Consider the following 14,439-nt stretch of genomic DNA (forward strand, 5'->3'; position numbering starts at 1 on the left):
TAAACGGTCTCCATGACAGTGGATAACTATTTATTATTGCTTGTCTCCATTATGGCAGATCGATATAGACCGTTGTACATTTGTGTGGCGACAGTGGAGACTTCTATTGAGACCGGGCGGCCGCTATTGATGGGGAGACGACTTCGGTCCTACACTAACAGTGTGTAGGTTACTCGCCAAATCAAGCATCGCAGACAGGGAGAGGATTCATCGCCATCAAATCAGAGACAAAACACAACGTTGGCAGTGTCGTCGTCGTCGTTTAATGAACACGAAAGGGACTAGCTGCGATAACGTAGCTTTCTTACGACGAGATTTTTTTTAATACATTGCGTCGTCAGAGCTACGAAGCGGTCGTATGCCAACTAATGGAGCAAAATCAAAAGTGCTAACCTGTGAGATTACATATAAATCACGCATCATCCTTTCCAATAAAAAAATAAAACTCTTTCACGAAATTAACCAAATTAGTGAACAATAGAAATTACCGCCATGACAGATCACGCGTGATGTTATCTCAATGATCCTTTCTATATATGGCATGCATGGTCAAATATAGTATTACTACTGATGTTAACCACAATTTCCATATTGGGTCATGACACCCATATTTAGACGTCTGACCTATATCAGAAGAGAGACAAACTTTCCAACATGGCGGTCAATTCAGATTTCGATTACGCTTGCTACGTTAACTTGATAATTTAACGACATTTTATACAGAGTTTAACTTCTAGTTGTGCAGGATATCAACAGAAATAGTTCATTCTACAGCCATATTTACGGATGCGGACCAATATGCTGTCAATTAATTCTAAAATCGCCCCAGTGTGATTCACACCGGGCTTGCTCCACTACAAGGCATGGGGTCGATTGAATACCCGGCCGGGGCAGAGGAGGCCGGGTATTTATATTAGGACTAGAAGGGGGGAAAGGTGAAAGATGTCAAATACCGCCATCAGATCAGAGACATTTTATGATCACGAGTGCAAAAAAGCTCAAATCAAATTACGAAAACGTGGTTTGAGCAGGCAATACCATTAACAAATCAGAGACACAATTATGAAAACCGCCGTCAAATCAGGAACATGACGGTAGATGTATACCGTCGTAAAATAAGGGACATGAGGTCACGTTATACCGACGTCAAATCAGGGACATGACGGTAGAAGTAAACCGCCGTCGAATCAGGGACATGACGGTAGAAGCATACCGTCATCAAATCCGGGAAAGACGGGAGAATAATACCGTCGTCAAAACAGGGACATGACGGTAACGTTATACCGTCGTCAAATCAGGGACTTGACGGTAGAGGATACAAATAAGGGACATGACAGTAGAGGTATACCGCCGTTAAATCAGGGACATGACGGTAGAGCTATTCCGCCGTCAATCAGGGACATGGCTGTAGAGATATACCATCGTCAAAGCAAGGACTTGACGTTAGAGGATACAAATAAGGGACATGACAGTAGAGGTATACCGCCGTTAAATCAGGTACATGACGGTAGAGCTATTCCGCCGTCAATCAGGGACATGAAAGTAGAAGTATACCGCCGTCAAATCAGGGACATGACGATAGAAGTATACCGCCGTCAAATCGGGGACATGACGATAGAAGTATACTGCCGTCAAATCAGTGACATGACGGTAGTGGTTTACCCCCGTCAAAACAGGGACTTGACGGTAGATGTTTACCCCCGTCAAAACAGGGACTTGACGGTAGAGGTTTACCCCCGTCAAATCACGGACATAACGGTAGAGAATACCGCCGTCAAATCAGGGTCTTGGCAGTAGAGGATTACCACCGTCAAGTCAGGTACATGCCGGTAGAGGTATACCGCCGTCAAATCCGGGACATGATGGTAGAGGTACACCGTCGTCAAGCCAGTGACATGACGGCAGAATTATACCGCCGTCAAATCAGGGACATGACGATGGAGGATACCGCCGTTAATCAGGGACATGACGGCAGAGTTATACCGTCGTCAAATCAGGGACATGACGAGAGAGTATACCTCCGTCAAATCAGGGACATGACGGTAGCGGATACCGTTGTCAAATCAGGGCCATGACGGTAGAGGTATACCGGCGTCAAATCAGGGGTATGATGGTCGAGGATACCGCCGTCAAACAGGGACATGAGGTCACGTTTTACCACCGTCAAATCAGGGACATGACGATAGAAGTATACCGCCGTTAAATCAGGGACATGACGGTCGAGGATAATTTCCTCAAATCAGGGACATGACGGTAGAGGATACCGCCGTCAAACAGGGACATGAGGTCACGTTTTACCACCGTCAAATCAGGGACATGACGATAGAAGTATACCGCCGTTAAATCAGGGACATGACGGCGGAATTGTGCCGCCGTCAAATCAGGCCATGACAGTAGAGGAGACAGTCGCCAAATCACGGACATGGCGGCAGAAATATTCCGCCGTAAAATCAGGGGCATGACGGTAGAGTTATACTGCCGTCAAACAGGGACATGAGGTCACATTATACCGCCGTCAAGTCAGGGACATGACAGAAAAGGATACCGCCGTTAAATCAGGGATATGACGGTAAAGGTATACCGCCGTCAAAATCAGGGACATGACGGTAGAGGTATACCGCCGTCAAATCAGGGACATTAGGGTAGATATATACCGCCTTCAAATCGAGGACAAGACGGTACAGGTATACCGCCGTCAAATCAAGGATATTAGAGTAGATATATACCGCCGTCAAATCAAGGAAATGACGGTAGAGGTATACCACCATCAATTCAAGGACATGACGGTAGAGGTATACCGCCGTCAAATCAGGGACAAGACGGTAGAGGTATACCGCCGTCAAATCAGGGACATGACGGTAGAAGTTTACCCCCGTCAAAACAGGGACTCGACCACACGAAGGACATGACATGATGGTAGTAATAACGCCATCCTATCAGTGACACGTCGGTAGAGTTATGTCTACATCCTAACAGTGACACGTCGGTAGTGTTATGTCGACATCCTATCAGTGACACGTCGGTAGTGTTATGTCGACATCCTATCAGTGACACGTCGGTAGTGTTATGTCGACATCCTATCAGTGACACGTCGGTAGTGTTATGTCGACATCCTATCAGTGACACGTCGGTAGTGTTATGTCGACATCCTATCAGTGACACGTCGGTAGTGTTATGTCGACATCCTATCAGTGACACGTCGGTAGTGTTATGTCGACATCCTATCAGTGACACGTCGGTAGTGTTATGTCGACATCCTATCAGTGACACGTCGGTAGTGTTATGTCGACATCCTATCAGTGACACGTCGGTAGTGTTATGTCGACATCCTATCAGTGACACGTCGGTAGTGTTATGTCGACATCCTATCTGTGACTCGTCGGTAGAGTTATGTCGACATCCTATCAGTGACACGTCGGTAGTTTTATGTCGACATCCTATCAGTGACACATCGGTAGAGTTATGTCGACATCCTATCAGTGACACGTCGGTAGAGTTATGTCTACATCCTAACAGTGACACGTCGGTAGTGTTATGTCGACATCCTAGCAGTGACACGTCAGTAAAGTTATGTCGACATCCTATCAGTGACACGCCGGTAGTTTTATGTCGACATCCTATCAGTGACACGTCAGTAGAGTTATGTCGACATCCTATCAGTGAAACGTCGGTAGTTTTATGTCGACATCCTATCAGTGACGCATCGGTAGAGTTATGTCGACATCCTATCTGTGACACGTCGGTAGAGTTATGTCGACATCCTATCAGTGACACGTCGGTAAAGTTATGTCGACATCCTATCAGTGACACGTCGGTAGAATTATGTCGACATCCTATCAGTGACACGTCGGTAGAGTTATGTCGCAATCATATCAGTGACACGTCGGTAGTTTTATGTCGACATCCTATCAGTGACACGTCGGTAGAATTATGTCGCCATCAATTTGGGAAATGACGGTAGCGTTAAACTTTACGACCTTAAATCAGGACAGAACGGCGGCAATACCGTCATTAAATCTAAGACATGGTGGAGGTGGTACCGCCGTGTTATTAAGGACATGATGGGAACTATATCACCATTTAATCAGTGACATGACGGAGACAATACCGCCTTCAAATCAGTGACATAACGGGCTCAATACCGCCACAAAATCAGTGACATACAGGGCGCAATACCGCCTTCTAATAAGGATCAAAACAGGCGCAATACGGCCACAAAATCAAGAACATGACGCAAAGTAATAACGTCATCAAATCAGTGACATGATGGAGGTAATAACGTCATCAAATCAGTGTTATGATGGAGGTAATAACGTCATCAATTAAAGATCATGACGGAGGTAATATCGCTATTATACAATGTATCTAGCACATGACGTTGATTATACATATTGGCTCTATTAAGAGTTTTGAATTATTCCAAAGACCTTTTGGATTGTTATTATTCTGTTCAATTTTTGTTTCGAGAAACGCCTGGGGTTTTTTTCCTTTTTTTCTTTTTCTTTTACTGTCTTTAGAACTTTGTTTCTACTTTTTCGAAACGGAACTATTTCCAGCTATGTTAAAATTACATAGAAGTCTGCCCCTCATAACTTTTGTTTCAGAAGTGCGACGAGATTTATGCTACTGTTTTAACAGCATGAACGTCGAAAAATAATAAATCAGCCTTAAATATTTTTTCAGAAAAAAATTATCATATTTTTGCATCATTATACTTGGGAAAGAAGATTTTCTTTTATGTGATGCTGAAATAAGATATATTTATCATCCAGAATGTCAGGATAATCGAACATTTTGTAAAAAGTCTAATGTAAAATACAAGATTTTTCATTCTTATTATTCTTGTTTACTATTTCTTTTCATAGCATGAAGAAGTGTTATTATTTTAAATATGTATGCAAACATTCAGTCCAATAAAATTGTGAAAAGTATTAATTTCGCACAACTAAGTACCCTCTGTACTCAAAAAGTGAAGGTCTAAGACATTTCACCTGTTTACAGGCAATCGGTAGTGAAACTCATTGCAAGCCTACGGTAAACCTTACAGTGCATGCTACATGTAAGTCACACAAAAAATCCAAATTCAGATTTGCTTCATCACAAGACATGATGTTTGAGATCAAAAAAGGAATTTGTTCTTTTACATTTTATACATTTTATCATCAATGTTTCGATTTTACATAGCTTTTAGGGGACATTTCATACTCATTTGTTAATATTCATCTCATAATGAAGAGTAAATGTATTGGTGAAGGCTGCCATCGTATCTTCGAGAAATCTCGTAAATGAAAATGTACAAGAAATGTAAAACATCCATAATATAAATGGCTTTTGGATAAATTGACTAAAAGTGGCATAGATTGTTCAAATGGAGAAAATAGTATTTGTCCGAAGTGCTACGTTAGTTACATGTATCTGCGCAAAAGAGAATCTGAAACAGAACTTTTGCAAAATGAAACTACTAATAGTTGCCATCACTTAACAAGGACCTGTTTTATGGGTCCTGTTCTCATAAAAAATGTTGTCTTTGTTTTAACAATTTTAATTCGAAGGGAAACAAATCCACACTCTTCCAAAACGAGCCAGGCATCCGTTATGTTTTGCACACAAAGTGTGGTGTACTGTGCCATCACGTGTATGATCATTTCATCGTATTGGTATAATGGCGTGAGCCCATGTACACAGGTTATTCTACAAGGAAGTGAGCCTTTGGATTTTGAATTATTAAGCAGGTCGTCTAAAATAATTGATGACATTTTAGAAGTGTCATACATCTTATCACAGAGTCAACCAGCCTTCACTCTCAAAGTTTCTCTCTTGGATGACCCTGGCTGCAAAGCTTGGGCAGGTTGCTCCAAAGAACAGTTTTTCAAAATCCATTAGGACTTGGTCCCATTTCTTTCCTCTTCAGTATACTTTAGTAACCAAAACTACACAAAACGCTCTTTCATTGTTTTTTGTTAAGGTGAAAACTAATGTCTCTTGGAATCAGTGTTCTGCTCTTTTTGTCATTTCCCTGTCTAGTGTTTCAAAAATCCATCATTATGTGGTACAAACATTGAATTAATCTATAGTTCGACTGTTCCTTGGTTCTGACCGTTTGAGTAGGGAACAGATACTTTCACTCAATACTGTATTCTCAGAAACATTTTTGGGGCACATAGTGACAGAGTGACTACCATAATAGACGGTGCATATATGTATATTAAAAAAAGGTGCTAACCATAAGCTTCACAGAATGTCTTACTGTGGCCACAAGAAGCGTAATTATCTTAAATACACGAGCATAGCTCTACCTTATGGCTACATTTTGGACACAGTAGGGCCGTTCTCTGGAAGCCAAAATGATACAAGCATTACAAAAAACATCATAGACAAGCTCACATGGTTGGAGTAAGACGTCTATTTAGTCGTTGATCGTGGTTTTAGATATGCGCTGCCAATGTTGAGGCATCTGGTATCAATATCAGTATGCCCTCGTATCTTAAGGTTCAACAAGCCCCCTGAAAGAGGCTGTGGTCACCCTAAATTCCAACCCCATGATAGGTCATATTCAAAGACCCAAATTAAAAATTGGAACTAATATACGATTTAAATATATTTGACTTGTACATTAGCTATTAAAATGTTCCATAACGAGGTTAAAATAGTCAATAAAAAAATATTAAGGCTGACGTTTTCATCAAAATAGTTCATCGGACTTAGAACATGTCAATCTCTTTTGAAGCCCAACTGAATGCTACGAAATGACATGTTATTGAAGTCCATTGATATGCCTACGTCATGCGGAGCGAAATTTCTCTTAAATTAGCCGTGGAGAGGCATAGCTGCCTAAAAAGCAGATGATTTTTGTTATGGGAATGCACAAAAATAAAAGTAAATTGCCAGAGTGGCATCTGGTATATTTTTTCGTAACATTTAATGTTGTTAAAAAAATGCTATACATGTTATAAACATTTAAGCGCTTTTAAGTTTCAATGTTTATACATGTAAAATGTCTAGCGCATTCATGACATCACTGACAGTTATGAAATGGCACGTCCTGTAAAGTTCATTTATCGATTTAGGTAACGTAGCATTTGTTTTCTTGTTTATAATCTGCGAAAATGTATTACCAGCGAATTTTACAGCTGTACTATGATTTAAGCAGTTTCGAATGGACACATCTATCTTATTTTGAGGCTACTAAGCCTCTCTACAGCTAGTAAAAGAGAAATTAAGCTCCGGATGACCTAGGTATATATATATGAACTTCATATAATATGTCATTTCATAACATACATTTGGGTCGCTTAATAGAATGACATGTTATAAGTCCGGCGAACTATTTTTTTATGAAAACGTCAGCCTTAATGTCTTATTATTGACTACGTTAACCTCGCTGCGGGACATTTTAATGGCTAGTGTACAAGTTCAATATATCCAAACTACAAAGTTCTGATCTCTACTTGGAGTATTTGAATATAACCTATCAGGAGGTTGAAATTTAGGGTGACTATAGCCTCTTTCATGGGGCTTGTTGGTCAGAGCCAACACACTGATCTACAGGCTAACATTGACAGGACAGTTACTAAATCCCGATGGATCGTACAGTAGTCTTAGCATGGCCGTCTTAAGCATTGGACATTTTTAGAACTCAACTTATTTCAAATTACTTCATTGATATAATTAAGGAAGTGCTTAAGATTGTGACTGCATGTCTCAATGGCATACGGCGCGGGGACCAATTTATCAAAGATCACCGGAAATTGACAGAAAAAACGGAGAACTCGCAAAAAGAAATAAAGTTTCGACTTGCAAAAACAAACTGTTTATCTCAGTAGGTTCAAGTTCAAGTTCTTTATTAACTTTGAGTCTTGCGACTCATCAGTGTAACACATATACATAATATATATATATATATATATATATACTTTCTCATAACATTGACAAATATCGAAAATACTAATAAATACACAGACGAGACAAAACACTCGGAGAGCATAACTACTTATGTTAATAAAGCTCTTCTTGAATTTGCAGCTTTAATGTATTTGGCCAATTTTGCTAATTCATTTGTGTTTTGTCCGTTAAATAACTGAATTAATTTAAACATGCTCGGTTTTTTACAAAAGTACTTTTTTTTAAATTTCTCACGTAAATCAGAATAACCGGAGTAGGTGAAAAAAGAAACAGCTCTCTCCAAGAGAGCAAAGTCAGAATTCGCTAAGATGGATATTCACTCTTTTTGTCCTGAGCTCAATTTGGAATATTTGAAGACTATAACGTACGGCACTTACCAGTTATCATTAGCTCCAGACTATATCAGTAAACGTCTTAGTGATGATGGAGATTATGAAATATGGATGTATCAGCACTCTCAAGACCTCATCTGTTGTCAGATTCTTTCCAGACACAAGAGCCAGACTAAATAGTATGTTTGGATTCGGTACAGCACGACACCGAATGATAATAATCCAATAAAAGATTACTACTGTCAATGCCCAGTTGGTCAAAGAACTACGGGAATGTGTGCTCATACATCAAGTATACTTTATTATAATAATAATAATAATAATAATAATAATTGGAGGTTCTTAAATACCGCTTTATCACATTCTAGTTCGTTTGTCGTCTCAAAGCGGTTCACAAATTATAATGGCCTTTGCAACCAGCCAACACATTTCTCAACTCCCTGGGGAGCATACAACCGGAGCTGCCATTTCGGCGCTAACAGCTAACATTCAACAATTCTAGCACTACCCAACCACGTACTCATTTACAGCTGAGTAGACTGGAACAAGCAGAGTAAAGTATCTTGCTCAAAGATACAACACATTGCCGTGCCGTGGCGCGAACCCGCAACCTTCGGTCACGAGCCTAGCGTCCTACATGTACCACTGGACTACCGTTCCTCCTATTATCGTAGCTAGCATAGCAATCTTCAAAATCGAGAACAGTTGTACCCAAGGGCTAAGAAGTCCCGACACAGCATAAAATAAGTTGTTTTCTTGTGAATCTAGAATCACCAGTTTGAAAACAAACTCAAAGCCTCGTATCATTTTTCTCTTCCTTCTTTTTTCCAAGACTGCCATTCGAACACATTTCATGCTCTTGCATCTTACCAAACATTATCTTTAAATATCATTAGCTGTTAATAGGGCGTCTAACTTTAATATATATATAAACATGGTAACAAACAAACACACAATCTCTGAATTACATTGATATTGCAAGAAGATTGTCTGGCAATCTAACAACTGATAAGGCAGTAGAATGATTGTGCTGGTGGCCATCTTGAAAAGTAATAAACCAACGAATCTTTTCCAAACATTTTCCTGTTGATTAAATATTCATTTCATCCAAACTGGAAGAAAGATTTTCTTCTTTTCTGTCAATTTACAATTATAATAATTAGACTATACACATAGCCATGAATTATGATGTATATACCATATGGTCATTTGATCCCTTTTTTGAATATGTTCCACCAAATATTTTGGATTGATATTTTTGTCACTGGTAGTTTATGACCTGGTCCTTCTATGATCAAAATACTTTTGGTGTACAAAAGTTGTAAGTTATTTTTATTCTAAGATGAACACATTTTTGTCTGGAAAATATCATTGCTTCAAATGGCTTCTGGCTATTGATTTGTCTGTACATATTTCTACATGCATACTGTAGATTATAATAAAAAATCACTTACATAATACTTAACGCACTACAGCACAAGACCGACTTCCGTAATCGTCGGTATCCACGGAGGAAGTATCCCTAGTTTTTGGTTGCATCATTTCAGTTTAAGTTTTTACAAAAAACGAACCAAGTGCATATTTGAATTTTAATGGGTGTTTTTTGTTTTGATAAGGATTCGGTTTACACCTCAACGAAAGAAAATTGACATCAACCAATTAGCAAGGGCCCATTTTGTTCCCAGTTAGTTAAATTAACTGCGTGATGAAGCATCACAAATTAAACCTGTGCGATACCGTTGATATTTGGCGCATATTGGAATGCAATTTAATGGTGTGCAACCTAAAACAACCTACAGTAATTCGATTTCATAGAGTTACGTCGCCTGAAAAACGAACACTTCCGGAATCAACATTGGACATGCATTCTACATTGAAGAAGTAATATCGCATGTAATGACTGATCTAACATATCTGAAAAGATAATCAAACATGCATATTAGGATCAAAATATAAGGTGTAAACAGAAGTGTTTAAAACATGCCTTACTGTCGATATGGTGATGTGCCGGCGGACGTACGTTACAGACTAGCCGAGGGTTTGGGGATTTCGGTCTGATCGACTAGGTAGGACTAATTATTGACACGTGCCATTACAATCAGTATAAACTTCTGAAGTCCTGCTTGAATTACATAAAGATTTATTGATTTTTTTCTCCATCCACACATATATTTATATATATATATATCCATGTGTTACCCGAATCCCTCTGGTTATCGACCGTTGCCATATAAACAAATTATTTTCATTAATGACGACACAGTTTCAGAATGTACACGTGTATTTGTTTACTTTTCAGAACCATGATTGTCAACAATACTGATTGCTATAAATGAAACAGTGCTCCAATGGTTTTCACACAGGTAATTCCTCAAGTTTAATATGTTTTCAGATAATAATTTAGAGTTCTTACATATCAATGAGATTTATATCCTCTTTGGTTTTATATCTTCTAGTGTACCATCAGTTATTCTGTGTATTGTAGATTATATACAGTTACTTAAGTTTTATGTTAGAACTATTGTAGTTTAAAAATACAAGTACATGTAAGTGTTGATTAATAGAAATCATGTGTGAATAGTACAATCTTTATTTAAACTGATATATTTTAGGTAAAATTTAAAGCAATCACTCATCCATTTTAGTAGTTACATATAAAGAAGTGATTACATTATATTTATATTAGTACTGTAATAAAATTGATGTTTTAGATATTGCTTGTGAAAAGTTTCATTTCTTTTTGTAGATGGACGTTGTATCATGGTTCCTAATCGTAGTGATGTTGATGGTGTTGGCATTTGTTTTGATGAAGATGTATCGACTCTATCGCCTCCAACACTACGAGGTTCGTGCCCCGGACATCCACCGTGGCCATCGCTGGTATATGATAGATATATTTCCTGAGCAAACTTACTGTACCATCGGCCACTACAGAATAAAACATGGGGCAACATGTGACTCATGTGGGGTGTGTGTTGATGATCATAACATGAAAGCCGCAGACAAGAAGATCCACTGTAAGCCTGTGTCTGAGATTGGTCGAGGAACTCTTCATCATTGGGTTCAGGGCAATCTACCACTGTATAGTAAATGTTTCATTTGTGGTGAAGATTGCGGTGTGCTACCTCAGATCTGTGATGTTTGGTGTGCATGGTGTCGAAGGACTGCCCATGAGAACTGTAAGCGAGTCAGTGATCTATGTGATCTTGGCCGTTTTAAGACTGTCATTGTACCCCCTAATTGTGTCCGACTTAAACAAGTGGGGATAAAGGGTAGACGACGACTGGTGGTTGCCTCGGCGAGTCACCCAAACATTGCAAACTGGAGTCCCCTTATAGTAGTAGCCACAAGGAAAAGTGGTAACAATGAAGGGGAATTTATTCTCAGGGCCTTCCGAGGTTTTCTACACCCCTCACAGGTACATGTTTAGCATTGTCATTGCACGAATCCTTAACTCTTACCGTTCTTTGCTTAGGTATACATGTTCATTTTTGTATGTAGAGGTCCCAGGATATTTAATGGTTTCCTGTTCAATATTGTACATTTAGGGTTGATGAAGGATTGAAAATATATCTGATACATACGTAAATTGGGTGATATTAAATAAGAAAGCATTCTATTTTTCATATTTCCTGAAATAGCAGGACATCGCTAATTAATGATAAAAAAAGTCATGGTTTTTAGCTTTCAAATATTGCATATAAAATGAATTGAATTGTTTCTTCCTTTTTCGGCTATTTTATATGTGTAGAACAAGTCGTTTGTCATTCATGCCTTAATTTGAAACCTTCAACACTTCTACTTCTACACTTCTCACAGAGACAACACAATACTTCTACTTCTACACTTCTCACAGAGACAACACAATACTTCTACTTCTACACTTCTCACAGAGACAACACAATACTTCTACTTCTACACTTCTCACAGAGACAACACAATACTTCTACTTCTACACTTCTCACAGAGACAACACAATACTTCTACTTCTACACTTCTCACAGAGACAACACAATACTTCTACTTCTACACTTCTCACAGAGACAACACAATACTTCTACTTCTACACTTCTCACAGAGACAACACAATACTTCTACTTCTACACTTCTCACAGAGACAACACAATACTTCTACTTCTACACTTCTCACAGAGACAACACAATACTTCTACTTCTACACTTCTCACAGAGACAACACAATACTTCTACTTCTACACTTCTCACAGAGACAACACAATACTTCTACTTCTACACTTCTCACAGAGACAACACAATACTTCTACTTCTACACTTCTCACAGAGACAACACAACACTTCTACTTCTACACTTCTCACAGAGACAACACAATACTTCTACTTCTACACTTCTCACAGAGACAACACAATACTTCTACTTCTACACTTCTCACAGAGACAACACAATACTTCTACTTCTACACTTCTCACAGAGACAACACAATACTTCTACTTCTACACTTCTCACAGAGACAACACAATACTTCTACTTCTACACTTCTCACAGAGACAACACAATACTTCTACTTCTACACTTCTCACAGAGACAACACAATACTTCTACTTCTACACTTCTCACAGAGACAACACAATACTTCTACTTCTACACTTCTCACAGAGACAACACAATACTTCTACTTCTACACTTCTCACAGAGACAACACAATACTTCTACTTCTATACTTCTCAGAGACAACACAATACTTCTGCTTCTACACTTCTCACAGAGACAACACAACACTTCTACACTTCTCACAGAGACATCACAATACTTCTACTTCTACACTTCTCACAGAGACAACACAATACTAATACTTCTACACTTCTCATAGAGACAACACAATTACTTATACTTCTACACTTCTCACAGAGACAACACAATACTTATACTTCTACACTTCTCACAGAGACAACACAATAAAGAAAACAAAGAATGCAATACTATATACTATATACACATTACAGACTATTATTTCCCTGTCATATCAGTTATACAACTAATGCTGTATCTAACACAGGGTAAGTTAGCTTCTGGATTCTGTGTACATACATTTTCTCCCTATTAACGGTTGTAATGCTATGTTGTATTACAGGTGATTGACCTAAATGATGTGCCGCCTGAGAACGGTCTGGAGTGGTGCCACCTCCTCCCCGATGTCACCTTCCGTGTTCTGGTGTGTGGTGGTGACGGTACCATTGGATGGGTGCTCAATGCTATTGAAAAACTTAAACTGAAAGTAAGTGAATTTATATCAAAAGGAATTATATCTGCCAAAGGAACCTAAATATTTTACAGCATTTGTACTGTTATGAGTTAATACTCATTTGGAAGCACAGTAGTCTAGTGGTGGGACGCTGGGCTCATGACCGAAGGGTTGCCAGTTCGACTCACATCACGGTACTGTGTTGTATCTTTGAGCAAGATACTTTACACCGCTTGTTCAAGTCTACTCAGCTGTTAATGAGTATGTGGTTGGGTAGTGCTAGAATTGTAGAATGCTAACTGTGAGCACCGAAATGGCAGCACCGGCTGTATGGTCCCCAGGGAGTTGAGAAAGATATTGGCTGGTTGCAACGGCCCTATAACCACGGATAAAAATTTGTGAACCGCTTTGAGACGACCTGCGAACTAGGTTGTGATTAAGCGGTATATAAGAATCTCAAATTACTATTATTATTATTAGTACTAAGGCAGGTTTAACTCCAAACATCAGCGCAACTTGTGTTGGATCTAAATTAAAATTGCCCCTGTAAAAACTGTTTATCTCTGTGTAATCCTTGATGAAACTATTGACCAATTATTAGCTCACCTGGCACGAAGTGCCAAGTGAGCTTATGCCGTGGCGCGGCGTCCGGCGTCCGTCCGGCGTCCGTCCGGCGTCCGGCGTCAATATTTTACTTTAAACGACTTCTTCTTAATAACCGAAAGGCCTAGGGTGTCGATATTTGGCCAGAAGCAAACTTGGATGAAGGGCTACAAAGTTTGTTAAAATAAATGACCTTCACCTATTTTCAAGGTCACAGGGGTCAAATATGTCAAAAACTTTAAAAATCTTCTTCTCAATAACCAAAATGCCCAGGGAGATGATATTTGGCCAGTAGCATGCTTGGGTGAAGGGCTACCAAGTTTGTTCAAATGAATGACCTTCAATTATATTCAAGGTCACAGGGGTCAATTGTATTAAAAAAC

The 14,439-nt window shown here is 39.1% G+C and overlaps 1 protein-coding gene across 2 annotated transcripts in view; it reads left to right on the top strand.

The window, feature by feature from the left end:
* The first annotated feature begins 10,064 nt into the window (after positions 1-10,064).
* LOC110461131 (diacylglycerol kinase epsilon-like) overlaps positions 10,065-14,439 on the top strand; it is a 36,182-nt gene continuing 31,807 nt past the window's right edge. Inside the window, exons 1-4 of one of the 2 annotated variants that reach the window (XM_021514459.1) lie at positions 10,065-10,115; positions 10,534-10,597; positions 10,981-11,652; positions 13,343-13,486. In XM_021514459.1, coding sequence (XP_021370134.1) covers positions 10,583-10,597; positions 10,981-11,652; positions 13,343-13,486 — 831 coding nt within the window. In that variant the 5' untranslated portion in view covers positions 10,065-10,115; positions 10,534-10,582. Of the gene's footprint in view, positions 10,301-10,533; positions 10,598-10,980; positions 11,653-13,342; positions 13,487-14,439 lie in introns of both variants that reach the window. The other variant, XM_021514458.1, reaches the window with a different exon arrangement.

The sequence above is a fragment of the Mizuhopecten yessoensis genome, unplaced genomic scaffold (genome assembly GCF_002113885.1).
Source record: "Mizuhopecten yessoensis strain PY_sf001 unplaced genomic scaffold, ASM211388v2 scaffold10573, whole genome shotgun sequence".
Classification (NCBI taxonomy): domain Eukaryota; kingdom Metazoa; phylum Mollusca; class Bivalvia; order Pectinida; family Pectinidae; genus Mizuhopecten; species Mizuhopecten yessoensis.